At 60.0% G+C, this 26,009-nt stretch overlaps 1 protein-coding gene across 4 annotated transcripts in view; it reads left to right on the top strand.

Annotated features, from left to right (window-relative positions):
* The window catches only part of Sh3bp4 (SH3 domain binding protein 4), a 70,134-nt gene extending 46,815 nt beyond the window's left edge, over positions 1-23,319 (top strand). For all 4 annotated transcript variants that reach the window (XM_047546540.1, XM_047546539.1, XM_047546543.1 and 1 more), the window contains 4 exons: positions 7,025-7,269; positions 12,208-14,567; positions 20,916-21,104; positions 21,446-23,319. In XM_047546540.1, the coding sequence (XP_047402496.1) occupies positions 7,152-7,269; positions 12,208-14,567; positions 20,916-21,104; positions 21,446-21,670 (2,892 nt within the window). In that variant the 5' untranslated portion in view covers positions 7,025-7,151 and the 3' untranslated portion in view covers positions 21,671-23,319. The remainder of the gene's footprint in view (positions 1-7,024; positions 7,270-12,207; positions 14,568-20,915; positions 21,105-21,445) is intronic.
* Positions 23,320-26,009: the final 2,690 nt, after the last annotated feature.

Here is a 26,009-nt window from a genome sequence, read left to right on the forward strand (position 1 = left end):
GGCTTCGGAGGCTTTCCTCTCTTGACTTAGTCTGTCCCTCCTGGATCTACCTCCTCTCAGGCAGCCCGCGGCCCCTGGTGGCGGAATCACAGGGCGCAGAGGAAGAGGCCTGAGCAGAAGGCAGGGGTACCCGCCCGGGCACCCTGGACTGGGAGGCTCGGGCTGGGCGTGAGAGCTGGCCCCTGCTCAGAGCACGCCTCTGCTCCAGGGAGCGGCGCCGCTGGGGCCAGGCGTGCCGTGCCGGTGAGATTGGGAGCTCTTCTTAAAAGGTGCGCTTTTTAATTAGGAAAGGAAGAAAACTTGGGGGAAACGAAGGCAAGCCCGCTTGCCTCCTAGTATGTGAGCATTGAGTGTGGAACCCGCTTTTCCTAGCAGACGTCTAGTGCACTTCCTGCAGCGGCGTAGGTTTCGTTGTAGCATCTGGGTGTTTCCCAGCGTCGGTGCATGGACTTCCCCATTCTATTAAACATTCCAGGGTGAGCGCCACCTCGGGAGATGTGCCCCCAGCTGGCCCGCCAGTGCCCCGCGGCAACTGGCCGCTTCCATGTCTACGTCCCTGAACACCTTACACCCTCAGTTTCCTGGGGGCAGTGGGATGGGAGGAGGGACAGGAATTCTGTCCTTCATCCCTGAATAAATCCTGGTGAGGCTGGCTTCTGATTGGTCTTTGCTGTAGCTATCTTGGTAGGAGTTCGGGGCCAGCAGCACTTCAGGAGCAAAAGTCCTTCCTTCCTTCGTTGCAGGATCTTACCAAGTGCTTGCTGTGCTGGCTGCTGGACTCTCATAGGCTGGCGAATGGCATTGGAACTGCTCCTTTCCATCTTAGCCTGTCCACCCGGAAGGAGGCTGTGGGACCCTCGTCCCTGCACTGCCACCTCTGCCTGGCAGTCATGCAGTCAAGATGTCTGCTCACCTAGAGCCATTTTGCTTGGTGGGGCGGGTTCGGCTCGGTTCGGCTCTACTCTGCCCAGGAAAGACCCTCAGGAAACCCCCTCTTTCCTTTGTTTATGCGGTGCTGAGGGTTGAGCCCAGTGCCTCGCACGTGCTAGGCAAGTGCTCCACCACTGAGCCACATCCCCGGCCCAGGACGCGCCTTTCAATCCAGCTCAGTTCCTGCACCTGGGGTGGAACGGGGCCTGCCCGATGTGCGCTTCCCAGAGGGGAGTCTAGGATGGGCTTTGAACGCCATCTAAGTGTGCCCTAGGACAGCTGCCAGTCTCTTGGAGGTGGAGGTAGAAAACAGTGGTCAAACGTGCGTGAACTTAAAGCACAGTGTTAATTTTTGAGGAACTTGGCACATGAGGGAGTAATGCTGGAAACAAGCCCTCCTTGTGCCCTGGTGCAGTCTTGAGCAGCTCGTCCCTCGGAGCCAGGAGTCCCAGGCCAGCCCTGGCACGTGAAGGTCCCTCTCGCCGCCACTGCATTTCAGAGATAATTGTGCTTTTTCTTCCTGGTTGGCTGGGGACCAGAGCTGGGAAGAGTTCTGGTCTGGACTGATCATGCGACCCTCCTGCTGGCTGTGGGCCGTGGGCTGCATCACATGGTGGGTCAGCCTTCATGTGACTCCCTGGGCAAGCCGCAGGCTACCACTGTGGTGAGCAGCCTCTGAATACCACACTTTGATGGGCACTCAGTGGGCCACGTGTGGCTTAGTCCCTGGACTCTGGTTTTCACTCAGAAGCAGGATGATGGGGAAAGAAGGGGACAGTGCAGAGTGCCCTCCATGGGACACATGATGTGACCTGCAGCTGCCGTGGCTGTGGTCTCACGAGTGCCCTGAAGATGCGGTAGAACGCTGCCCTTGCTGCCCGTCCCGTGGGAGCCCCCTTCTCCGCTCTCCCGTGGGTGTCCGACTCGGGTGCGGGCTTCCCAGCTGAGGGTAGTGAGGAAAGGGACAGGGCTGCACTCCCCTGTGGCCTCTGTGGCCCCTAAAGCATGAGAAGGAAGGACACCTTCGTCCATCCACAGAGGGCCCCTGGCAGCACAGTGTGGCGCTGCTCCAGCCGGGAGGGATGGAGAGTGGCCAGGTGACCAGCTTTCACGCCATCAGGGGCGCTGGGAACTACAAGGCGGCAACAGACCAGCAGCTGTGGTGCCCGGGTGGGGGCAGTTCCCACGCGGAGGCCGCGGTGAACCCAAGGGCGCGCAGGCCAGAGGAGGGCTTCCGTTTGCAAGGGCACTGGTCAGGGAAGGGGTCGGTGTCAGGCGGGAAGTCGCAGAGCAGCTGAAACCGGGAGCCCACGGTGTCTTCACTGGGCGGGTGGGGAGACGGGCACAGCTGGAGGCCAGCGCTGAAGACAGCAGTGTGGGCGTTGGGGCACCCCGGGTGTGACGGAGGTGGAGCACAGTGTGCTGGCAGTCGCAGCCCCTCAGCTGGTGGACGGAAGAGGCCATGCTGTGGAGGGACAGCGCCCTCCCTCCTCCTCTCCCCGACCCCCATCGGACTTCTTACTGTGCCACCGTCCCCACCCTCCAGCCTCCTCACTTCCACGGCAGAGAGAGCGAGTGGGGGCGAGTGCTTGGCCGGCTTGCTGGCCTGTCTCCTGCGAGTGTCCAGCAGGTCATCCTTGAGTCACCAGCTCTACAGGGACGCACAGGCCCTGTGTGTGGGCGGGTCACGGGCGGTCACTGCTGGCCCGGCCGAGCCCACGTTCTCTGTGTTTCTCAGATAAGGGCCCCTCAAAACCAGCTGTGCCTGATTCCCACACCTGGCGCTGGCCGTGGAGCCCTGTTCCTAGAAGTTGGAGCTAAGGGACCTTGAGGTGACCTTGCACCACAGCCCAGGTGGATGTGGCATCCGGGAGCTGGAGTGCCCGGTTCTGCTGTGAGGCTCACGCGTTCACCCGGGGGCAGGGCACAGGGCTGACTCTCGCCAGATGGGCAGTGGTACCCAGTCTGTCCCCAGAGCCTGTGGTGCCGGTGGGTCCAGCCTTGCTTCCCAGAAGGCGCAATGTCCAGTATGCTGGGTGGGCCCCTCTGCCACAGGAGCAGAGGAGTGCCCTCTCCTGTGGCCTCTCCACTTGGGGCATTGCCCAGGTCTCTTGGGTCCAGACTTGGAGGCCAGTCCATGGCTTCACCGTTGTTGTGAGGGAGGTAGCTGGGGTACTGACCCAGGAACCCTGTTGGTGTTTTAGAAATCCACACCTAGATTTCAGAACAGGAGCGTTCCTGGGTCCTGTCTGCTGTGTGGTCAGCTTGCGTTGGCCACTGAGTGCCTGAAGATCACCTAGACATCCAGCAGAGAACCTCTGCACTGCCGCTCTCCGGTCATAGAATTCCTTCCTTTGCTCCTGTCTGGGCACCAGCCGCACAGCACGCAGGAACCAAGGCACAGGCCTGGGTCTCATAGGCTGATGTTCTTAGGGGAAATCGGCCACAGACAAGGACCTCCAGGGGTGGTAAGCAGGGACAGAGGGCAGGTGAGGGATGCTCCTGTGCCCCCACATTTCAGGCAGAGACCTGTATGAATAGGTGATTGAGTTTGGCGACTGTCTAGGCAGGGCTTCCCAGGTGCAGGAACAGCCTGTGAGAGGCCTGTGGTGGACGGGCTTGGGAGCTGGGGCCTCCAGGGAGAGCCCCGAGCCCGCAGGAGCAGCCACACGGACCTGGAGGCCTGGCCAGCACGCCCGAGGCTCAGGAGTCTTGGGGTGGGGAGGGCCTGGCGGAGACTGCTAATTGAAGGGAGCACAGAGCTGGGTGCAGCCCCGGTGGGAAGGAGCTGATGATGGTAATGGAGTCAGCCTGCAGGTGCCCAGCGGGTTCAGACAGAGGTTGTGCTGCAGGTAGGGCTGCCAGGGTGTGTGCAGCCGGGGGGGGGTCTCTGGCTTCTGGGCTGGCTGAAGGAGTTGCCGGTGACAGGTGGCAGGCTGTGGGAGGAGCTTTGGGACCAGTCCCAGGGTTGGGTTTGTGCCCTGGAAACTCAAGACGCCCTTAGTGCTCAAGCAGACCCCTCGCCACAGGCAGGCCGCAGGAGTGTGGGGTTCAACCTGTTGGAGCCCAGCAGGTCTGCTGTGCTTCCAGGGGCCCAGGCTGCCCCGCCTCGGGGCTCACGGCTCCGCGGGCTTGCTGCAGTCACCCCTGCTGGCCCGCATCTCGGAGGGCAGGTGCTGAGTGCCTCGTGTTACCTTCCTGACTCCTGAAAACGCTGTGTTGCACACATCACACACGTCCATGTGCGGGGAGACAGCGTCATGAGCCTCCACGTGTCTAACTGAAGTGGAGCGAGCACGCAGCCCGTCACCCTGCTAGAGCCACAGCAGCTCGGGGCGTGGCGCTTCTCGGCTCCCAGTCTCCAGAGGCTCCCGTATGTTGCCTTTGCTCATGGGCCAGTGCCGTGAGTCACGGGACTCGGGGAGCCGGGAGGAGAGGGAGAGGCAGGCCCAGGGCTTCCTGGGAGCCCAGCAGGGGCTAGGCCAGTCCAGCTGCAGACGCTGCCCCCGGGCCCGTCCTGGGAAACGGCAAGGCCAAGTGTGGAGGGAAGCCAGCGACCAACCTGGAAGGGCAGGTGGGAGCTCGCAGGCCCGCGGCAGAGCTCGGCTCTCGTCAGGGCATGAGGAACTGCGGCAGGGTTTTACGCAGGGGGTGGCCATGACCTCAGAGGACGGCTTGAGCAAACCGGAGGCTAAATCAGAGGTGGATGGTGGGAAGGGTAGGTGAGCCCTGGCTGGGGAGAATGGTCAGCGGGCGGGAGCCGAGGAGCCTGAGGAGCAGAGGAGGCTCGAGTGTCTCACCGCCGGGAGGGCCTGGGGCTCCTTGGTGGGGCCTTCTCCACCTGCACCTGGCTCTGGTTCAGAGGTGCACTGACTGCTTCACCTGTGACCCCACCCTGCCATGTCCAGTTAGGGAAGGCCTCTGGAGGAGGCAGCCATCCAGGCCTGGTCCACACTGGGGCTGGCTGCCCTTCCTTTGCTGTTAAAAAAAATAGTCTCCCAAGGTGAGGGGTGAGTGTCCCTGTTTGCACTCGCTCTGAAGCATTAATGGTCAGGACCCTGTTCCAGGGCTGCCTGTCACCAGCCCTGGAGGAAAAGCTGACATTCTGGGGACTTCCCTGAGCACTGAAGACCGCAGGACAAACGTGCCCACAAGGTGGAGAGGGTCTGTGTGAATGAGCGCATTGAAGCCAGTGTGAATGCGGCGCGGGCAGCCTCGGCGCCTGGCTTCTCCCCGGCCGAGGGCAGAGACGGGCACTTAGTGGCCCTGAGGGCCAGCCTCTGTGGGTGCCGCCAGGGCTCTTGGAGGACTGCAGGTTTCGCTTAGCTGTTGGCGCTGCTGCTTCCGTCTCAGCCCTGATTCGGGGAATAGCTTCAGACCCTAACCGTGACAGAACCCTGTGGTCTCTGTCCCTGCCCACGCCCGAGGCCTGGCCTTTGCCCCAGGATACCTTCATGGTCTTGAGAAGGAATCCAAGATCCTGGTCTTCCTCAGTTTTGGTCCTGGGTGGCTCTAGGAACCTCCACATGCGTCCTCAGCTATTATGGGAATACAGCCTGCACCGCAGCCCAGCAGAGCTGGCTCACCCCTGGCTACACTCACCCTACCTGGATAAGGCTGGCCCACCCAGATGTGCCCCACTTCTCCGGGACCTGGAGGGAAGTGGGGTCACCCAGTAGTTCTCTTGGTCCCTCCTTCACTGTGGGTCTTTGAGAGAAAACAGCACATTTCTAACTCAAAGTCACCTTCCTAAGCAACACCAGTGACTTCCGAGAGCCCCAGGGGAAGAGCCCGCGCTCTCAGGCCTGACCCAGCACACTCCGCTCCATCCTTCCCTGCTGGCCCCACCGGATGCCAGCTCTCCATCACGCCCGCTGGGCAGCCCCGGGCCCCACCGGCAGCTGGCCTTGCCACGGCGCTAAGTTGGGGTCCTCACAGGCCGGGTAGCCTGGAGCTCCAGCAGCGAGCTTGGGAGCTGCGTGCAGCGCACAGCACGACCCTCTCCCAGAGCCTTTGGTACAGGAGTGGGGCCTTCTGGGTCTTGAGGTGGGAGGGAGGCCTCGCTGGAGCTGCTGCAGGCTGGCCTTCCAGCCTCGGGGCCGGCCGTGGTGGTGGAGGCCACGTTTGGGGCAACGCTGCTTTGCGTTCCACGCCCAGCTCGGTGGATTGCCCTGCTCGTTCTCCACCCAGACCAAACCAGTCACCTGTCACCCACCAGGTCACAGACAGGGAGCAGAACTTATCAGGGTCCATGCTGAACACAGGGCGTGCCTGAGCAGAGCTGGGGGTGCAAAGCCTCTCTGCCTACTTCAGAGCCGTGGTAGGACCTCAGGTGCCGCCAGAGCACGCCAGGGTCCTTCAGGGGCTCCTGAGTGGTCACCTTGGCCTAGGGAACCTGGGGTCATGTCCAGATGAGAGTCGCCTGTTCTCACCTCCCAGTGCCACAAGCCAGCCAGCCACTTGGTTGTCCCAGACCCCTCCCAGCGCGTGATTCTTACGTCCCCGCCTCAGGAGGGCAGATGCCTTCCACAGAGCCCACCTGCCCCTGCCCAGGGCTCAGGAAACGCGCCCTGGTTTCAGAGGCAGACGCCACGCTGGGATCCTGACAGCCACTGTGCTTACCACTTGGGTTGGGCCTGGGGCTGGGATGTGGCAAGGAGCACCCCTCCAGGCCTCAAGAGCGGCAGTGCTGCCCACTTGCTGCTGCCCAGGTGCCAGGTCACCCGCGCGGCTCCTCCCAGGGGACCAGCTGCTCTCTGGATATATGAGGCTATTTCTGCTTTCCTGAGCCCCGGGACTGGCAGTGTGGACTGCACGGTCCTGTGTCGTCCTCTTTGCAGAATGGGCTGACCAGGTGCTGGGACCCATCTCACAAGCGCCATTGTGCCCCGGGAGGAGTGGCCACATGCCCAGCAGGCTGAGGAGATGGCACAAAGTGGGCACAGTGCAGCCCGCCCTGCCTCCAGGCCAGCGGGAGAGAAACGGGCCTCTCATGGACCGGCCTGGAAGGAGGAGGATGCCCTCCTCCTCTGAAAGGACTCTGGAAGCCACATTGCACTTGCTCAAGGGAACTTTCTTCCTCCTGCTCTTTCAGGAAGAAGCACACTGCCGAGCCGCTGCTGCCGCGCAGCGTGGTTGCTTGAAACGGAAGCATCGCTGCTGCTCCAAGAAGCAGAGGAAGAGACATGCACCCTTAGTGGCCCCCAGGCCAGGGTTTCCAGATGGCGGCCCAGCGGATCCGAGCGGCCAACTCCAGCGGCCTCCCTCGGTGCAAGTCAGAGGGGACCCTGATCGACCTGAGCGAGGGGTTCTCAGAGACCAGCTTTAATGATGTCAAAGGTGAGCCCCGACCAGCCACGGAGGGGAGGCCTAGGGCTCCTCGTGCCTCAGCCTCGAGGGCCCACTACCCAAGAGGCCGCTGGCTTCCATTCAGAAAACTGCACTACAGCTCTGGGTCGGCGGCCCCTGGCCTGGGTGTTTGGTGTGTGGGGAGGGGGCTTCAATGATACCCTCCATCCACACGTCTGTTCTCTCTTGAGGAGATTTGGTGACAGGAAGTAGCTTGGTGGTCTTGGAATCTAGGGGAAAGGAGGGTGTCCGCAGATGAGATATCGGGAACCACCCGAGGAAAAAGCAGCGGCCTGGGACGGGAGGTGGACCTGTCCCCGCAGGGTCTGCTCTTTATTTTATCCTGTTCTGGCCTTGAGATCTCTGTCACGGTTGGTCAGCGCGGCCCTTGTGGCATGAAAGCACAGACAGTGACGTGGTTGTAAGCCGGTACAGCTGTACAAAACCAGCCGGACAGCCACATTGGCCCCTGTGTGTGACCCCTGCAGGTCTAGGAGGCGGCCCCAGGGCCTCGTCACCCGGGCTCGCTGGCAGGTGTCCTGGTAGAATTGGGTTGAGGAGGATCATTCAGACGCTTCCTCAGCAACCACCCTGCCCTCACCAGCCGCTTCCAGGCTTGTGTTCCCTGGTGCCCTGGGAGCTGCAGCGGGAGCCACGTGGTGGGTATCGCGGGCTTTGGCCGTCTGAACAGTTGCTGCAATTGATCACCCAGGTCCTCCCGGAGCACAGCTGAGCAGGAGGGACTTTCCCATGGTCCTTAGCCCTTGGTACAAACCTGGAACTAAGGAATGTTTTTCCCCAGATGCATGTGTGACCCCCACCGTGCGTCCCCAGCAGGCTGGCTGCTTCTTCGTTGATTGGCAGCTCCCTTCCATCTTATCCCTAGCATCTTCCTCCTGCCCCTGGTTTATTTACCCTTGCAGCCCTGAGCATCGCTTTTAATAAGACGGGCATGTGGAACCCTGAGGTTTTATAAGATGGCAGCAGGGTTCATGGGTGTTACTATAAATCACTTTGCCATTTATTTCTCCTAGTCTGATAATGGGCGTTGCTTTCTTACCTTATAGTCCAGTGGATCGGGTTTGAAGCTGGAGAGTGAGCGCCTAACTTGGGTGGTATAGGCCATGGTCTTAGAGTAAGGGGTGAAGAAAGCCCAGTTTTTAAAAACAATGATAATCTTGAGTATGAGCAGGGCCAGTTCAGTGGTGGAGAAGGCAGCTGAGAATCAGGTCCGGTTGGACCTCGGGGCCTCTGGAGTCTGTCTGCGAGGGCCAGCCGCAGCTTCCCAGGCACCATCGGGGTGCAGGCTTGCGGGGGAGTGCATGCTTCAGCCAGAATTCCTGCTGTGCAGTCTTCCCCCCGATGGGGTTTCGCTGGGCAGAGGATAGAAAATGTGCCGTTCAGTGCACTGAGTTTGCAACACTCAGGGAGTTTTTCGTATTAAAATCAAGGTACCTGTGAATGTGGGCACCACTCCCCAGAATTCATTAAGATGGGATTCGATAGTGATTTCCTGCACTTGATGAGATGGCAGCCTCCATTCTCTGTCGCTGGGTGCTCTCTGGCAGTGACTGATGAAGGCCACGTACAGAGAGAGTCACAGCACAGCCCACCTCTGTGCGGTCCCCAACGGGAGGCCCTTCCCCTTGGATGCGCCCAATCCTTGGGTAAAATGTATTATTGCTTCTCTTCCAAGGAGAGTGCTTGGAATTTTAAGTAAAGCCATTCTCATTCAGTCTGGTAAAACTAAAATGATAATTTGCATTGATACATGTTAGGCTATGCGCAAAGCATGCCTAATTGCTTTGGGGATTTTTTAAATATTGGAGATATTACTGTAGGGGAATTAATTACTCTGGAGGAGCAATAATAAGGATATAACTTTGGAGGGATTCTAACAGGATTTTAATGGCTGGCAAGCTTTATGCAAGTCTCATTTGATTTTCATTTTTATTTCCAGTAGATGTGTCAAGGAAACCAAATGATCTACGTTGCTAGACCAGGACTAGCCACAGAAAAGTGAGAGAGGGGCTTATGTGCCCACTGGCCTCAGCTTGACCCAATTCCCTTTACCCTCAAAGCCTTTGATGGGGCTCAGGAAACGGTACCTCACAATGAAGGCCTCAGAAGCAGAGTCCCTGACCTCCTCCCGCCCTCCCGTCTGGCCCCTCTTCCTCTCAAGGCAAGTGGGAGAAGCTCGGATTCCTCTTCCCTGGGTGGTTGAGGAGCAGAGCCCTCCAGCCAGCCATAGCCTGAAGGCGCCTCGCTGACCTTCCTGGGTGGAAGGCATGGGGACCCTCACTCCAGAGGGGTAAGAAGAGCTACAGCTGGGGGCCAGGAGGGGCCTGGGGGACAGGGGCATGCCCCGCTGGCTCTCCGTGCTCCCACCAACCCTCACCCTGGTGCAGTTGCTTTGCCGCCCAGCTCTGGCTGTGTGCTCACCCGCTGTTCACCGGGTCTTCGGGCCTTGATCTGAAGACTCGTGGGCCTCGCAGAACTGCACTATCGTGGGACTCGGTTGTGCTTCTCTGCTGCTCATCTGCTTCAGCAGACTCGGACAGCAGGCCTTCAGGGACAAAGCCAGAGGGACTTCCTGCGCCCTCCTCCGCTGTCTTTCCTTCACCAGCCCTTGCCTGGTGCAGGATTTGCTCTGCTGAGATCTGCAGCGGAAGGGCGCAGCCGGGGCCGTGCTGACTTTGCCTTGGGCCAATACCTTGATCCCGGAGCTTGGGTTTGGCCCCGCCCCGAGCCAGGCCCAGGGACACCCCCCAAACAAACAAAATATGTCCCTGTGGGGGAGGTGCCTTCCTTCTTCCCTTCCCAGCTGGGGCCTCTGTGACAGGAGACAGATCACGGGCACAAAGCATCAGGTGTCTGGTTGACACAGGAGCCTTTTCCCTAGAGAAAAAGACCCAAGTGGAAGGTCGAACCGCGGGTTCTGTGGGGGCCTCCCTGGAGTGTGGGGGATGTGATTGGCAGGAAGGTGCGGGCTCGGGGTGGAGAGGCGGCCACCGCCAGGGCCGTGGGAGCGGGAAGGCCCCGCAGGGTGCTCCCGGCCTTGCTGTGGGGGAGGCTCCACATCCTGCCCCTGCTGCTCCAGGATCCTACAGCTTTGTGAACTCCTGGTGCCATGTTTTGGGGAGCTGTGTGCTGAACCCCAGTGGTTACGTGGTGCGGTGGTTGGCAGCAGTGAAGGAGGCCAGGACAGGCACCCAGAGGACTGTCAGCAGAGGGCAGCTCTGAAGCCGCAGGCCCTCCCTGGACGCCGCGCCTCACGGCTCCCCCGTGCCTTCCCCTGTCCACATGGGACAGGCCTCGGCCACACTGTTGTCCCGCTGCAGTCCCACAGGGAACGTGGGCAGCATTGCCATGCCACGGAACCCTGCATTGTCCCTGCCACTGTCTGTTGCCCAGCCCCAGCGACTTTCCCTAAAAGCCATCTGCTGTTTCCCCTAAACGCCTCCATCCCCCTCCCCCTGCTGTGGAGAAAGGGGTGCAGGGTCTGCATGCTCCGGCGTGGGCTTCTCCCCTGTGCGCGTTACTTACTTCTCTTATTTAAGCTTTCTTCACTCGTCGAGCCTTCGGGTGAGGGGGACTCCCTCTGACCCTCCAGTAGGTGCTTTAGAGGAAAACAGGATTGGGAGGGAGGGAGATGGCCCTTTTCCTGGCTACGCACCACCGTGCCAAGCACCTGAATAGATCGGAAGTGTTTCCTTTCCTCTCCTCCTCGCCCTGGCCACCGAGGAAAGAGGCCAGTTAGCCCATCAGGGGACACCTGGCTCGCAGTCCCTGCTCCCAAGGCCTTGATCGAGCCCGGCCAGCAGCCAGCACCTCTGATCAGGCTCACACAGCTTCCCTGGAGGGTGGGAGGAGAGGCTTCAGGGCCTGCATTGCCAAGGAAGCAGAGTGTAATTTTCATTATTCCCTTTCATGGAAAAAGGAAACGGGCACATAATTTTTTCTGGACAGCCAGTTTGGTAGCGTAGGTTGACTGCTGACCTACTAGAACAGACACAGATTTAGTTCAGTTAAAAATGCAGTCCTTTCCATAAGCTACTGAGAAAGTTGCAGGTGTCTGTCCCAGGAAGCAGGTGTATCTGCGGGCGGACAGGTCACTCCCTGAGAGTAGCGTAAGGGCCGTTTCCATCAGAGAGAGCTCCGTCCTCTGGAGGCTTCCCCACTTGGGGAGGGAGAGCAAGCCCACGCACGGGCCTTCAGCCCGTTTACCATTACTTAAGATGGGCACCTTGTGCAGACGACTTTTTTGCCTGCCATGTGCTGTGAATGTTGATAACAAAGGTAGTTTAATGTCAAGAACCATAAAGTAGCTTGGTTCTCTTTTAAAGTGTTGGAATTCTCAGACTCTTAACAGCGGTTCAGCGGGGATGTCCATGGCCAGACCCAAGCCTCTAGCTGTCAGGCGTGTGGGACCTTCCCTTCCACGCTGTAACTTTGAACCCTTAAAAACAGTTTTCCACAATCGTATTCACTTTGAGAAGGAGTGGGTTGAACCAGGCCTGATTTTCAAGGGCCTGTCCATTCATGAGGCCGTGCTGAAGGGGAACAGGAATTTGGCTCGTGTGCCTCATTAGGGGATCTGAAGTCCCCTCATTCTGAGGCACCAGGCATGCAGTGTGCCACCTGCCACCCAATGCACCAGGCTTCCTAAGCACCTCGCCTTCAGCCTCTTTCCACACGGAGGCAGTTGGATCATGAAAATCTGGGCAAAAGTGAGATGTTCAGATCTCCCTTTCTGCAGGTGGTTCTGGAACTCTCCAGTCCGGTGGCCAGGTGAAGTTCACCCTGAGTTTCACTGAGGTCTGTTTCTGTTGGCTGCTTGCTGGGCTGGTGGCCAGTCTCGGTGCCGCCTGTCCTCAGCCCACCTCCCCCTGCGCCCTGCTGCCTCACCGTCTCTCTCCTGTCTTCCAGTGCCTTCTCCCAGTGCCTTGCTGGTTGATACCCCCACACCTTTTGGAAACGCAAAGGAAGTGATCGCCATCAGGGACTACTGCCCCACCAACTTCACCACCTTGAAGTTCTCCAAGGGCGACCACCTCTATGTGCTGGACACGTCGGGCGGGGAGTGGTGGTACGCACACAACACCACCGAGATGGGCTACATCCCCTCGTCCTACGTGCAGCCCTTGAACTACCGCAACTCCACCCTGAGCGACAGCGGCATGATCGACAATCTCCCCGACAGCCCAGACGAGGTAGCCAAGGAGCTGGATCTGCTCGGGGGGTGGACGGATGACCAGAAAGGATCCAGCAAGGCGCACAGTAATAACCCTTTCTGGAGCGGGGTCCAGACAAACCCGTTTCTGAATGGGAACACGCCAGCGATGCCCAGCCTGGATGAGCTGAATCCCAGAAGCACGGTGGACCTGCTGCTTTTTGACACCGGCACGTCCTCGTTCACTGAGTCCAGCTCAGCAACCACAAACAGCACCGGCAACATCTTTGACGAGCTCCCGACCACCAATGGACTCCACACGGAGCAGCCGGCCAAACGGGACAACCCCTTCTTCAGAAGCAAGCGTTCCTACAGCCTGTCGGAGCTCTCGGTCCTGCAGGCCAAGTCGGACGCGCCCGCCACCTCGAGTTTTTTCACAGGTTTGAAATCACCCGCTCCCGAGCAGTTTCAGAGCCGGGAGGACTTTCGAACTGCCTGGCTGAACCACCGGAAGCTGGCCCGGTCTTGCCATGACTTGGATCTGCTCGGCCAGAGCCCAGGCTGGGGCCAGACCCAGGCCGTGGAGACGAACATCGTGTGTAAGCTGGATAGTTCCGGGGGCGCCGTGCAGCTCCCAGACACCAGCATCAGCATCCACGTGCCCCAGGGCCATGTCGCCCCCGGGGAGACACAGCAGATCTCCATGAAAGCCCTGCTGGACCCCCCGCTGGAGCTCAACAGCGACAGGTCCAGCAGCGTCAGCCCCGTGCTGGAGGTCAAGCTCAGCAACCTGGAAGTGAACACCTTCCTCGTCCTGGAGATGAAGGTTTCTGCCGAGGTGAAGAACGACATTTTTAGCAAAAGCACGGTGGGCCTCCAGTGTCTGAGGAGCGACTTGAAGGAAGGGCCGTACCTGCCCATCCCACTCACCTACAGCTACGGGGACACCGTCCAGGTGCAGCTGGACAACCTGGAGCCCTGCATGTACCTGGCCATTGTGGCCCACGGCCCGAACATTCTCTACCCTTCCACCGTGTGGGACTTCATCAACAAGAAGGTCACCGTGGGTCTCTACGGTCCCAAACACATCCACCCCTCCTTCAAGACGGTAGTGACCATTTTCGGCCATGACTGCGCTCCCAAGACGCTCCTGGTGAGCGAGGTCACACGGCAGGCGCCTGGCCCAGCCCCCGTGGCCCTGCACCTGTGGGGGAAGCACCAGTTCCTCCTGTCCAGGCCCCAGGATCTCCAGGTCTGTATGTTTTCCAACATGACCAACTACGAGGTCAAGGCCAGCGAGCAGGCCAGGGTGGTGAGAGGGTTCCAGGTGAAGCTGGGCAAGGTGAGCCGCCTCATCTTCCCCATCACCTGCCAGAGCCCCAGCGAGCTCTCCGACTTCACTCTGCGGGTGCAGGTGAAGGATGACCAGGAGGCCATCCTGACCCAGTTCTGCATCCAGACGCCACAGCCGCCCCCCAAGAGTGCCATCAAGCCTTCCGGGCAGAGGAGATTCCTCAAGAAGAACGAGGTCGGGAAGATCATCCTGTCCCCGTTTGCCACCACCACCAAGTACCCGACGTTTCAGGACCGGCCGGTGTCCAGCCTCAAGCTCGGCAAGCTACTCAAGACGGTGGTGCGTCAGAACAAGAACCACTACCTGCTGGAGTACAAGAAGGGGGACACGGTGGCTCTGCTGAGCGAGGAGCGCATCCGCCTGAAGGGGCAGCTGTGGACCAAGGAGTGGTACATCGGCTACTACCAGGGCAAGGTGGGCCTGGTGCACGCCAGGAACGTGCTGGTGGTCGGGAGGGCCAGGCCGGGCCTGCTGCCGGGCCCCGAGCTGAGCACCTCGGTGCTGCTGGAGCAGATCCTCCGGCCCTGCAAGTTCCTCACCTACATCTACGCCTCGGTGCGGACGCTGCTCATGGAGAACATCAGCAGCTGGCGCTCCTTCGCCGACGCCCTGGGCTACGGCAGCCTGCCTCTCTCCTCCTTCTGCCGGGCGGAGCTGGACAGCGAGCCCGAGCGCGTGGCCTGTGTGCTGGAAAAGCTGAAGGAGGACTGCAACAACCCTGAGAACAAGGACCGGAAGTCCTTCCAGAAGGAGCTGGTGATGGTGAGTGTGTGGCAGGCGTGGCCCCGCACGCTCCTTTCTGCCCCGCAGCCACTCTGACGGCGTCCGTCCCCGGGACAGAGCTGTGGCTGGGCTGGGGTTGTGCCTGCAGCATCCCTGAGAGGCCAGGGAGGGGGCACTCGGGGCTGTTTCCCCACCGCCTTCGTCAGCTCCTCCGCGGGCTCGGAGTGGAGCCTGTTCTCTGTGCCTGGACCTCTGGGGATTCCCTGCGGGGACTGTGACTCAGGAGTGGGAAGGACTCTTCCCACAGCCCGGCTCGATGCGGGGAGCGCTCACCCGGTCTCACCTCCAGCCTCCCTCTCTGCTGCTTCCCCTCCTCCCTTTCCTGGGGTGCCTTTGAGTTGGGGAGGGGACAGCCTTTGCTTGGCCAGTACACCTGCAAGCTGGAGTTCTGAGGAGTGAGTGGGGACAGTGTCACACTACGGGACCTGCACTGACCGCAGGTCAGCCGGAAGCATTTCCAAAACCTCCAGTCCTCCATTGACCGGGGCTCCCTGCTTCCACTCCCCACAGCCCCCACCCATGACTCTGCTAGTCCCCCTTGTCTCCCTGGATGTCCCTGGGGCAGACATTGTCCCCTCAGCACTCTGTGTGGCAGAAGTAGATTCAGCCACGTCCTCCAGACAGGGACCTGTCCTTCCTGTGGGAAGCCTGTGTCACAGGGCAGTCCTGCCTGGTTCCACTGGGCACCCAGCCTGGCTGCCACCCTCCTGCCCTCCACCTCCGCCCTACACCTGCCGTCCTGCAGGAACGCAGCCCCACAGAGATGGCGGGTGTCCAGATTGACCCAGGTGGGCACCCGAGGGTGGCGCTCCCCACACACCCAACTGTCCCCTCGTGGCCAGGGAGGCAGGGGGTGGGTCCACTGCCCCTGCCTCTGTTGGCAGAGCGCGTGCGTGGCAGCCTGGTGGGGCGGCATGTGAAGGGACCGTTGATGGTGACCCACGGCACTACAGGGCGTGGAGACCCACGGAGGCTGCCAGGAGGGAGACAGCAGAAGGGGCACTAGGGGGCACCCTGGGCACCAGGAGGACCCGCGGGAGGAAGCCGAGGCTGGTTAGTGAGTGGGGCAGCAGCGGGACCTCCATGGGACCCTGCGTGTGGCTCCCACGGGGTGACACAGGTCCCTGTCCCACAGCCGCCCTGTGCCCTCAGGACACACCCCAGACCACCCGTAAAGCAGATTCCTGGAGCTGGTGCACACCAGCCAGCCAGGTCTCCACGGCTGGACCTGGCTCCACAGTGCAGATGGGAGGACATGTCCCCTGGGAGAGTCCTTGGGCCATGGTACCGGCTGCTTGTGGGATTAGGTGCTTTCATGGAATGTAAGCAATATTGATTGTTCCCTTGCCACAGAGGTGTGAGTGGCAGAGGGGAGCCAGCACATAGCTCCTGCCGCCGAGGACAGTGGTGAGGGGTGGCTTTCATACCCATTCCGTTTGTTTAAATGATCAGAGTCATTTTGTTCCACCTGGCAACTTTGGAGAGGATTTTTCTGTCTTCTTGGGTCATTCTGGAGGGTTGAGGGACCTCCGTGCCTCTGACCGCCCCTCCATCCTTCTCTGCCCAAGGACAAGGAAAGGAACTTGACCTTGTCTGTACCTTCGCCCAAGGCACAGCGCGTCTCCTGCCAGTCAAGTGAAACTGGCTTTGCAGGGTCCTCCCTGCCCCTGCCCAGCCTGGCCTCTGTCCTGGGAGCAGGTGAGTCTTGACGGTTGGCCACAAGTCTAGAAGCCACGGCTGGTGTATCAGGGCGCTGGCAGCGTGTTTCCTTGCCCTGGCTTCTCACCGCTGGACAGTCAGGTTGCCTCCAGCCGTAGCCCTGCTCCCGGGGGCTCCAGCCAGACCCCCACCCATTTCCCATCTTCAAGATGCTTTCTGTGTGGTCGTTGGAGTCCCTTGCTCTGTAGGTGGCGTCTAAGCAACTTAGGAAAGCAGAGTTGCCCCGTGGGGTGAGAAGGGGTCACCAGCTCCTTCTTGCCCCCAGGCCCTGTGAGTCCTGTTCCCCCCAGGACCACCAGCCGCACCCAAGGACATCTCACGGGGAGACTGTTCCTGGGCCAGGGTGACCCCACCCAGTTCCACACACTTGTCCCCACACGCCTGCCCACGGAGGTCCCTGTGCTCCTTGTTCCTGTGGTCACCCTCTCAAGCAAGGGCTCCGTGGAGTAAAGACTAGGGAGCAAGAGAGTGAACGGATGAGTCGTGGGGTCCGGCGGGTCCAGGTCAGCCCGGAACCGGAGCCTGTCTGTTCTCGTCCCTCACGCTTGTTCCCTCCCTTGTTTGGTTTAGTCCTGGGGCAGCTCCTGGAACCCGAGGCCTCTGCCCACTCACCGCACTTGTGTCCTCCGAGGACGCGCCTCCATCCTGGCTACCCAGCTGCCCAGCAGGGGCCCTGCTTGTCCAGAATGGCAAAGGATGGGACCCAACCCTGAGGACAGCCCAGACCTTGCTGACTGTGGGAGGGGAACAGATGCTGGGTGGGGTGGCACCAGGTGGACAGCCCCGGAGCCCGTGGAGCAGAGAGGGCCTGAGAGGGCCGCTGGGGCCTCTGCTGAGGGTCTTGGGCTGGGAAGGCGCTGGCGTGGGCACCGTGAGTCTGAAGAGCTGTGAAGTCAGTCTGCTCTGAGGCAGGTGGGGCCGCCTGGAGGTGGTGAGGGGTCTCGGCCACAGCTTGACCAGAACCAGGAAGAACAGCCAGGAGGGTGCTGGACTCTGGGCCCAGTAATCACGCTGCCTGCTGGCTGGGCTGTGGGAGAACCTGGGCCTTTCCCACAAGAAAAACAGTGGCGTAAACTCCTGCGGGAGCCAGGGACAGGGGAAGGGCCCCGAGAAGGTGAGATGAGAGGCGGGTGGGCTGGAGAAGGGTGGCATGGGGAAGGCGGCCAGCTTGCAGGTGCAGCCTGGGCCGGGGCCCGGCAGGCACGGGGCTGAGGTCCAGCGGCTTGGCGGGGGCGTGCTGGGGTCATGGACTCTGGGGCAGTGGGACCGGGTGGTGAGTGGTCTCCCTGTCTTCCGTGGGCCTGGGAGGGGTTCTGTGTTGAAGGGAAGCGGTGGGGACCTGATGAGATTTGCTCCAGGTCCCCCGACTTCTGAGTCCAGGAGTGTCCCTGCCCCTTGACCCCTGGCAGACCTGTGCAGAGGTGCCTGTGCCGGTTTCCTCGACTTCACACCTGGCCTGCCCAGCCCGCACCGGGCCCGGAAAGCTCCGTCTTGGTGCTGCGCGCGCGCCATTGCCGTCGGCCTTGCGAACTCCGTCTCGGGCGTCCCGGTGGGGTGTTTCCAGAGCGGGAGGCGTCCTGGATGCTCCTCCTCTTTGCGAAGGCATCGTGCTTGCATTTTGGACACTTGGCAGTGCCGTCCCCGCGAGCAGAGGGCAGGGTGTCCTCCCAGGCCCCCAGTGGAGTCCGGGGCCTCTCCCGCGGCTGCTCCTCCCTCTGCTCTGGCTGTGGCGTTGGTGTCTGGTCAGAGCAGACTTCTGCAAGGTCCTTCCTTGCACTTCTGTCCCCGAAGGCCTCAGTTCCTCTCCAGTGACTTGAGAAGGGGTAGGGTCGGGGCCTCTCCACCAGCCCCACTCTCATAGGGCAGCCCCCCTCCCCCTCGGGTGGGCCAAAGCCACCACTGCGTACATGGGTAGCAGTGTCACCAGGGAGAGTCCGGCCTCCGAACCAGTAAGCACTTAGCTGTTGTGCGGGCGAGGGCTGAAGCGCCACGGTGGGACTGACCCCCGCTGGTGCACACGCGCTCTTCGCCTTGAGGAGCCTCAGGTTCTGACGTCAGGTCTTGGCTTTGTTCTACGAAGGGGAAACAAGAAGGCCTGTTCTGTTTTTAAGGCGCTGAAATCCTGTGGTGCCTCATCTGATACCCCTTGCGGGTCTTGGAAGGGGAGTCCCGAGCATCCAAGAGGAAAACAGTAGTGCGTATTTCTTCTCTGGATTTTGGAAACACTGAGTCAGGAGAGGATTTGGCCCGAGCCGTGTGTGCAGCTGTCGGGTTTGGGTGATGGTCATCTCAGGGAGAGCGTGTGTGTGGAGGGTGCGGGGGAAGAGCAGGCAGGGGAGCCCTGGGAGCCAGCTCTCTGAGAACCGGACGTTTTCATTCAGGAGCTTCTGGTGGAGAGCTCACCGTCCCCTCAGGACAGACCCAGCCTCTCCTAGTGGCTGGGAGGCAAGGCGGGTCAGCTGGAGATGGAGGCGAGACGGGGCAGAAACAATCCACAGTGGCCCCCAAACCCAGTGAGGCGTTTGCTGAAGGGGCCTGAGCCGGGTCCAAGAGCTGGCCCTGGAGAGGCCCAGGAATGGAGGCCAGCGGTGCAGCCCAGGAGCCGCTGGCGGCTGTGCCAAGGCTGACTCAGTCCAGACGTGGGAGATAAGGAAACGGGCGTTGTGGACTCCCTGGAGACGGGTCCCTGAGAAGGAAGGGGACGCAGTCACTGTGGGATGCACATCAAGGGAGGCCGTGATCTCAGGAGTGGAGCGGGGCCTGCGGTGACCCAGAGAGGCCAGAAAGTCAGTGGGAGTGAGGGGCTAGAGGGAGTGGGGGCCTGTGAATTGGGAGAAACCCACCTCATCCTTCAGAGGAGGAGGCTGTTACCCATTGGCTTAGCCAGGCCCCCGGGGGGCCCCTCCAGGAGGCCCCAGAGCGCACTGCGGACCACGTGGTTAGTCCAGGAGGGAGGGCCAGCCCATCAGCCATAGTGGTGGGCGCAGGGGGCCTCCCTCCCAGAGCTTGGACTTCTTGAGGACAGAAGCAGGTGGAGCAAATGTATAGCAAACCCAGTGGTACCTTACTGTGTTTCCTAAGGTCTCTTAAACAGGCTGGTAGCCTAGGCCTGTGGGCCGCCTGTTCTTAGGAGTGACTTCCTACCAGAACCCTTTGCCTGCCTGTCATCTAGGGCAGCCTTTAGGCCCTGTCTGTAGAGAGTTGCAGTGGAGACTGTGTGACCCATAAAGTCACATGAATTTATGATCTGTCCTTTAGAGGTGAAGTTTGCTCACCTGACTTAAACCATCGCTTATTCAAACTAACACAGTTCTGGGTGAAGTCAGCATGGTGCTCGATTTCACTGGGTATTTTCTGGTTCATCTGCGTGTACCTGTGTCTCTGGAAATGAAGAGGAAGTCGTGGGGCGAGGTCCCGGAGCTGGAGCCTCCTGCAGTGAAGCACTCCCGTTGCTCAGACATGGCGGCCTCCTGGCATGTGCCCGTAAGGCGATGCGTGAATGGCCTCCGGTGATGCGGGCAGCCTTGTAACCAGCGAAACCAGCGCTGCACTGGTGGCCTAAGTGGAGGCCAGGGAGATGGCACCGACCTCCTCACTCATCTGAGACCTGGGCTGCCTCCAGGTGGGGCCAGACGCCCTCCTCTGGAGCGATGGCCAGAGAGTAGACTGGCTGGGGACACAGCAGCTTAGCGCGCCCGTGCCCGCTGGGGTCGTAAGCAGGTGTCTTTGGAACAGGCAGCTGAGCACAGAGACCCACGTTTGGTGTGGTGGCAGCTGCGAGCAGAGATGAGTGGGAGCGTCCAGTGACTTGACGTCCCCAACAGTCCTCGGAACCTCTACCCCCACTCACTAAACACGTATACTTAGTTCTTTTCTGAAGCCTAGTAAACATTTTATTTTTAAAAAACAATTTATGTCTAAAGTATCAAAGTTCAAACCCACTACTTTCTGAAATTCGCTGGTAGCTGAAATGAAGCATGACCCATGCAGACCAGGATTATACTGGTTCAATTTCTGAGGTCACCTAGTGTCACAGAGCTGGAAGGGTCAGAGGCCTGGACCTGCCTCCACCCTGCACCTCCAGCTGTGGGGCCTGGACAAGACACACGGGTCAGCAGGCATGGCTTGCTTGTCTGTAAAACAGACCCCAGTGACTGGGCCCACCCCCGGGGTAGCCTGGCACCGGCTGCTGAAGGCCAGTCTGGCTCTGCCCTTCCAGCTGTGGAAGCCTCACTCACGTCCCTCGGCGTGAGCTGCAAAATGGGGCAGAGTTGGCACCTGCTTCAGAGGATGCTTCTCTTCTCCTGAGGGTGTAGTTGTTGGTGGCCCCCAGTCCAGTTTATGACGTCATCTTAACTGCAAAGTCCTGCTTCCCAGTAAGGTCCCATCCTGAGGTTCGGGGACGTGAACCTTGGAGGGAAACAGTCCCCAGCCCTGACCACCCTGCAGACTGTCTCTTCCCTGCCGTGAGCCCAGCAGTGCTCGTGGGGACCAGGGGACATTCCATGGCCTCAGGCTGCCAGGTGACAGCACCGTCCCGCGTGGAACGTCCCCCTGAAGCCAGGGCCTGGCTCTGTCCCTCCTCACACTGTGCTTCTCACTCCTCAGGCCTTACTGAAAATGGACTGCCAGGGCCTGGTGGTCAGGCTCATCCAGGACTTTGTGCTCCTGACCACAGCCGTGGAGGTGGCGCAGCGCTGGCGGGAGCTGGCTGAGAAGCTGGCCAAGGTCTCCAGGCAGCAGATGGACGCGTACGAGTCTCCGCACCGCGACAGGAACGGGGTGGTGGACAGCGAGGTGAGCAGGGCCAGCTGCTCGGTGACTTAGCTTCTCTGTGCCGTGGCCCAGGGTGCAGTGGTGGCAGGCGTGTGAGGGGAAGGGCCGCTGAGCCCGGTCTGGGTCTGAGCCTGGCGTGCGGCGCCCCCAGCCGGGGGTGGGGCAGGCGCGTGGGTTCTGGGGTCGCCTGTGAGGAGGCCTCCAGCAGAGGCGGGCCAGGCGGGTGCTGCCCCCACGGCGCCATTTCTGGGTGGGCTCCTCTGTCTCCTGCCGGGTCTGGTGGCTGAGGCTGCCGCACCGCCTCCCAGGTCCACCTGACCTCGTTCCCCTTTGCTTTGGTTCTTTGGGGCTCCATCTCCCAGGCCATGTGGAAACCCGCCTACGACTTCTTGCTCACCTGGAGCCACCAGATTGGGGACAGCTACCGGGACGTCATCCAGGAACTGCACATAGGCCTGGACAAGATGAAAAACCCCATCACCAAGCGCTGGAAGCACCTCACGGGGACTCTGATCTTGGTGAACTCACTGGACATCCTGCGGGCAGCCGCCTTCAGCCCCGCCGACCATGACGACCTGGTGATCTGAACAGGTGCTGTGAGCAGGATCCCCGTGCTGTCCCCAGGACTGTGGGAGATCGGGGAGGCCACCCACGAAGGGGTCCCATCCAGCCGCACACCAGGGACCGCAGCGTGTGAGGCGGGAACAGCAGGGGGCTGTCCACTGCAGGATGTTGCCAATCAAATAGCTTTCTATTTGTTTAAGTATAAGTTAAATTTAAAATCACTTTTTTAAAAGCAGTGTCCCGGGGGAGGCTGGGACACGAGAAAGTTGGTATCTAATTTTTTAATGGACTATAAAGATTTTAGAAATCATAGTAGGGGCAGAGGCCGTTGAGGTTTTTATGTTGTTGAAACACTTTTTAAATTATGTCACAGATGTACATAGTATTTAAAGGCCGTGGGTGCTCCTGCTTCCCAGCCTGCGTTTCACACCCAGCAGGGAAGGAGGGAGGGCTCTGTCGGGTGTGGCACCTTCTCAGCCCTGCGCACAGCGGGCGAATCGGGCAGGCTGGGTCTCCATCTGTGCCCACCTGCCTGCGGCCACTCCGCCCACCTGCCTCCTGCCCTCTGCCTTGGCCTCCTGCTGGACTCGGCAACCGTCCACAGAGCACGAGTCTTCCGTGAGCTTCCAGGGGCGCTTCTGCCCCACGGTAGCTGCAGGTGCCTGGCGGTGTGACTGCCAGTAGGTTAGTCTACCTGGAAGGCGGCGTTCCCGGGTCCGCTGCCCGTGTGCGGTTAGTCATGTGAAAGGAAGGTGCCACTCGGGTGAGGAGGTCCTGCAGTTCTGTCCATCGCCTGGTGTCTCCCTTGGGCGCGGGGGTGCTCTGTAGCCCCTGGGTAGAGAGAAAGCCTCACCCCCACCAGAGCCGGGAGGCCCCCGACTTCCTGCACCCACTGCAGAGATTTGGGTGGCCTCCCAAGCGGTGCTGCACCCATGGGTGCAGAGGTGACGGCCCCCAGACTCTGCATTTCATTGTGTCTAAGTCGAACACTTCTCCCCCGCCGGTGCCCCACCCGGCTGAGGTGAACTGTGTAGGTAAACAGTTGGGCACAAGGTGAAGACCCATCTGAGCGGGTGGAGCGTTTCCCACCTGCAGCCAGGAGCTTGGCTGCCGAGCTCGGGTCGCGCCGGGTTGAATCCCACCGTCGCCCCGTAGCTGCAGCCTCCTGGAAGGGGCGAGAGACGGGACTCCTGCCGGTGGCTTGCGGAGTGAGGGCCCCAGAGAGGAGCTGTGTCTGCTGCAGGGCATCGGCCTTCGGTGCCGAGCTCACGGTTTCCTGAAACATGAAAATGACTTAGGTAACCACCGTGTAGTCCCTGTCCCGCATCGCCACGCAGCCGCTGATCAGGGCACTGAAGACCAACCGACAGAAACGAGCAGGACATCAGCCCCCGTCGCTCAGAGTGACCCGACGCTCTGCCTCTCCGCTCCTCTCCTTCACACGCCCAGAGATCACCTCACCTTTTCCCCAAAGAAGAACCAGTTGCACCTTAAACCATGGATGTTTCTCCTCAGGGGCTTTAAATAGTTTCCTATGCAACGTGTCTTGTAGCACAAATTAAATTCTACAAAAGTTGCAGTAAATTTTATCTGGCTATTTTAACCCGTTAGTGTGTGCGTTTTTTTCTGTACCCCGTTGAACTTCAAATAAAACAGAAGCAAAACCTAGTGTGAGCATGTGTGCACAGACAATGGCTCCCTCACCTGAGCCCCCGTGGCAAGGACTGGGGGGTGGGAGCTCCTAGAGTCCCACTGTTAATTTACTGCTCTTGAAACAGGCCACACTGACTAAGAGAGAATCGGTGTCACTGAGGGAGGGAGACAAGTTGGAGTCTTGCCTCAATATTGGCTGACTGTTTCCGTGTGTGCCAGGCATCGTCCTGGGGGTGCAGGCTCGGAGCCCCCCACCTGGGAATGCTGTGCCGCGGGGGAGAAGGACGGCTAGCAGGAGCTTCCCTGGAGGCTGGGGGAGGGCGGCTGAGTGGTGTGGACAGCCTGCTTGAGAGGGACTTCAACCCAGGGTCCAAAGGCGGGGTGGTGCCAAGACGCAGCATTGGCAGGGGATGCCTGGGGCTGCAAGAGAGGCCGGAGCGCCCCTCGGCAGGGATCACCAGAGAGCGCGGCTCTCTCCTCTGTGCGTCTGTTCACTTCAGCCGCCGAGGTCTGATCTGCCGTGGCCCCCAGGGCCCAGGTGGGAAAGGCTGGGTCCTCCCCCGCCAGGGCAGTACTGGGAGGAGGGAGAGCCTTGTGAAGACAAGGTGGGCCCAGCCAGAGGAAGCGGGTCAGTGGGCGGGCCCTGGAAGGGGATTGCGGACGCGGCTTATGCCTGGGCTCTTCATCCCCTGGCCGCCAGTGAGCAGGCCTCCTTCACCCTGCGCTCCCTGTCGTGGTGCTGGGCTTCCAGTCATGGGCTCAGACCGCCCCAAACGGGGGCAGAATAGACCCTCTCTCTGTAAGTGGTCATTTCAGGGTCTTGGTTAGAAACAGGAAGCTCTCACCAGATGCTCAGCCCCTGCAGGTCCCCAAACCCATTTGCCATTCAGAACACGTTCGTTGTGGTCTCATAACTTGCACGAAGCTGGTGAGAGAGGGAGCTTAGGACCACCAGAAAAGCATTCTCACAGCTCTGGTGGCCAGAAGTCCAGAACCCGGCCGCCACCAGCCCGTCGGTGTCGGCCCAGCTTTCCTAAGGACACCCTGATCCAGGATGACTCAGCGTCACTCGACCGCACCTGAACAGACCTGGGTCCTGAGTAGAGACAGGTACAGCGCAGGACTCGCGGTTCGGGCTTCCGTGTCTGGGTCGAAGTTCAGTTCACCGCCCCGTCTCCCCGTGGTTCCAGACACTCGGTCACACTCTGCAGTCTACTGGTGCCCATCTTGACACCAATAATCATGAATAAGGTGATGGAATTTGTAGGGTTTATTTAGAACCAAATATTCAGGAGAAAAGACTTGGTTGAAAAAATTTGTGCTCTGGTTTCTGGAGGAAAGATTGTGTCCCTGAGAGCCTCCCCTTGATCCTGACGGGCATCCTGTGAAATCAGATGGAGCGTGTGCAAGTCATCTGTTTTGCAGTCTTCCCGCACCTGCTGAGCTTTGGCACCTGCAGTGGCGACCAGGCAGTCCGTTCCTGAGACCCCTCTCCAGGGGCCACCAGGCCCCGCAGCCACTCCTAAGACCTGTCCTTTCTCCCTTTGCCCTCCCCGCTTTTCTTTATCGGCCACACTGTTCCAGCACCCCTCCTGTTCCCCAGTCTGTGACCCCCTCCTTCACCTGGCAGCCTCACACATGAGCCCTTTGATGACAGCTCGTCTCTGAATTCCGGGAGCACGTGCTGCAGGAGAAAATTGGTCCTCGCTGCGATAGAAATGAGTTTCGAGCATGAGACGGCTGGGGCCGCGGGCGCAGATAGGACGGGCTTCGTGCTGTTTACCACCAGTGGGAAAAGTAAGTGCGGATGTGCCTGCTGGTGAACTGAACCAGCTTGGGTTTTAGGGGGTCAGAGGGCCAGTGCAGGACGGAGCGCCGTGAAGTGCACGCACCAGCAATTGCAGCCCTTCGTGGTTCGTTTTCTGGCACAAGGGAACATTTTCAGTTTAGTCCGTGATTTATGGTGCTTTTATTTGGTTTTATGTGAAATAGATTGAAATGAAACTGCCTAACTCTGAGCCTCGGACCCCTTTGGCAATTTGATGAAGGCTATAACGCCTCAGAATTATGTAAGTGCATAAAATAAAACCTGGGAGAACAAAGGAAAGCTGTCCTATTTGCAGTTTCCAGAGATTGTTTTAAAATCGTGCCGCAGAAACAATGTGTGCTTCCTCGGGCATCGGCAGCAGGCTAGCCGGGGTCCCGCCTCCCCGGAGAGCCTCTGCCCGAGTAGAAACGTCCTCGGAGCTGCCGGTGTCCCAGAACATCGGCCGTAATGTCGTTCCCCGCTCTCGAAGGAAACGGCAGCGTTCAGTTAGAGGTGAAGGAGAATAAAGATGTCACCGTCTCCCTGGTTCTTAGGAAAAGAGGGGTCTGGTCCCAGGGACACAGCCACCCAGATTTGCTGTCCTCGTTGTTTCCAGGTGCTGCGATTCCTACCTTCTGCTCCTCGCCGGTGGTGTTCCTGAAGCCTCGCTTCTCTGCTCTCACTTTCTTCCTAACGGGGGAACCAGGTCACTGGCTGTGGATGGCTTTTTAAGCATCTTAAGCCATTTTGCTTAATTTCCATTCCAGTTTGTTTACTTTCCTTCAGAATACCTGTACGGCTCACGGTCGTATACAAATGGCAGACGTGGACGTAGTCTTCACTTTGAGGGGCAGGGAACACCTGCCCACATCACACCGCAAGGAGACACGGGCAGTCGCAGG

This window comes from Sciurus carolinensis, chromosome 3, assembly GCF_902686445.1.
Source record: "Sciurus carolinensis chromosome 3, mSciCar1.2, whole genome shotgun sequence".
Lineage (NCBI taxonomy): Eukaryota > Metazoa > Chordata > Mammalia > Rodentia > Sciuridae > Sciurus > Sciurus carolinensis.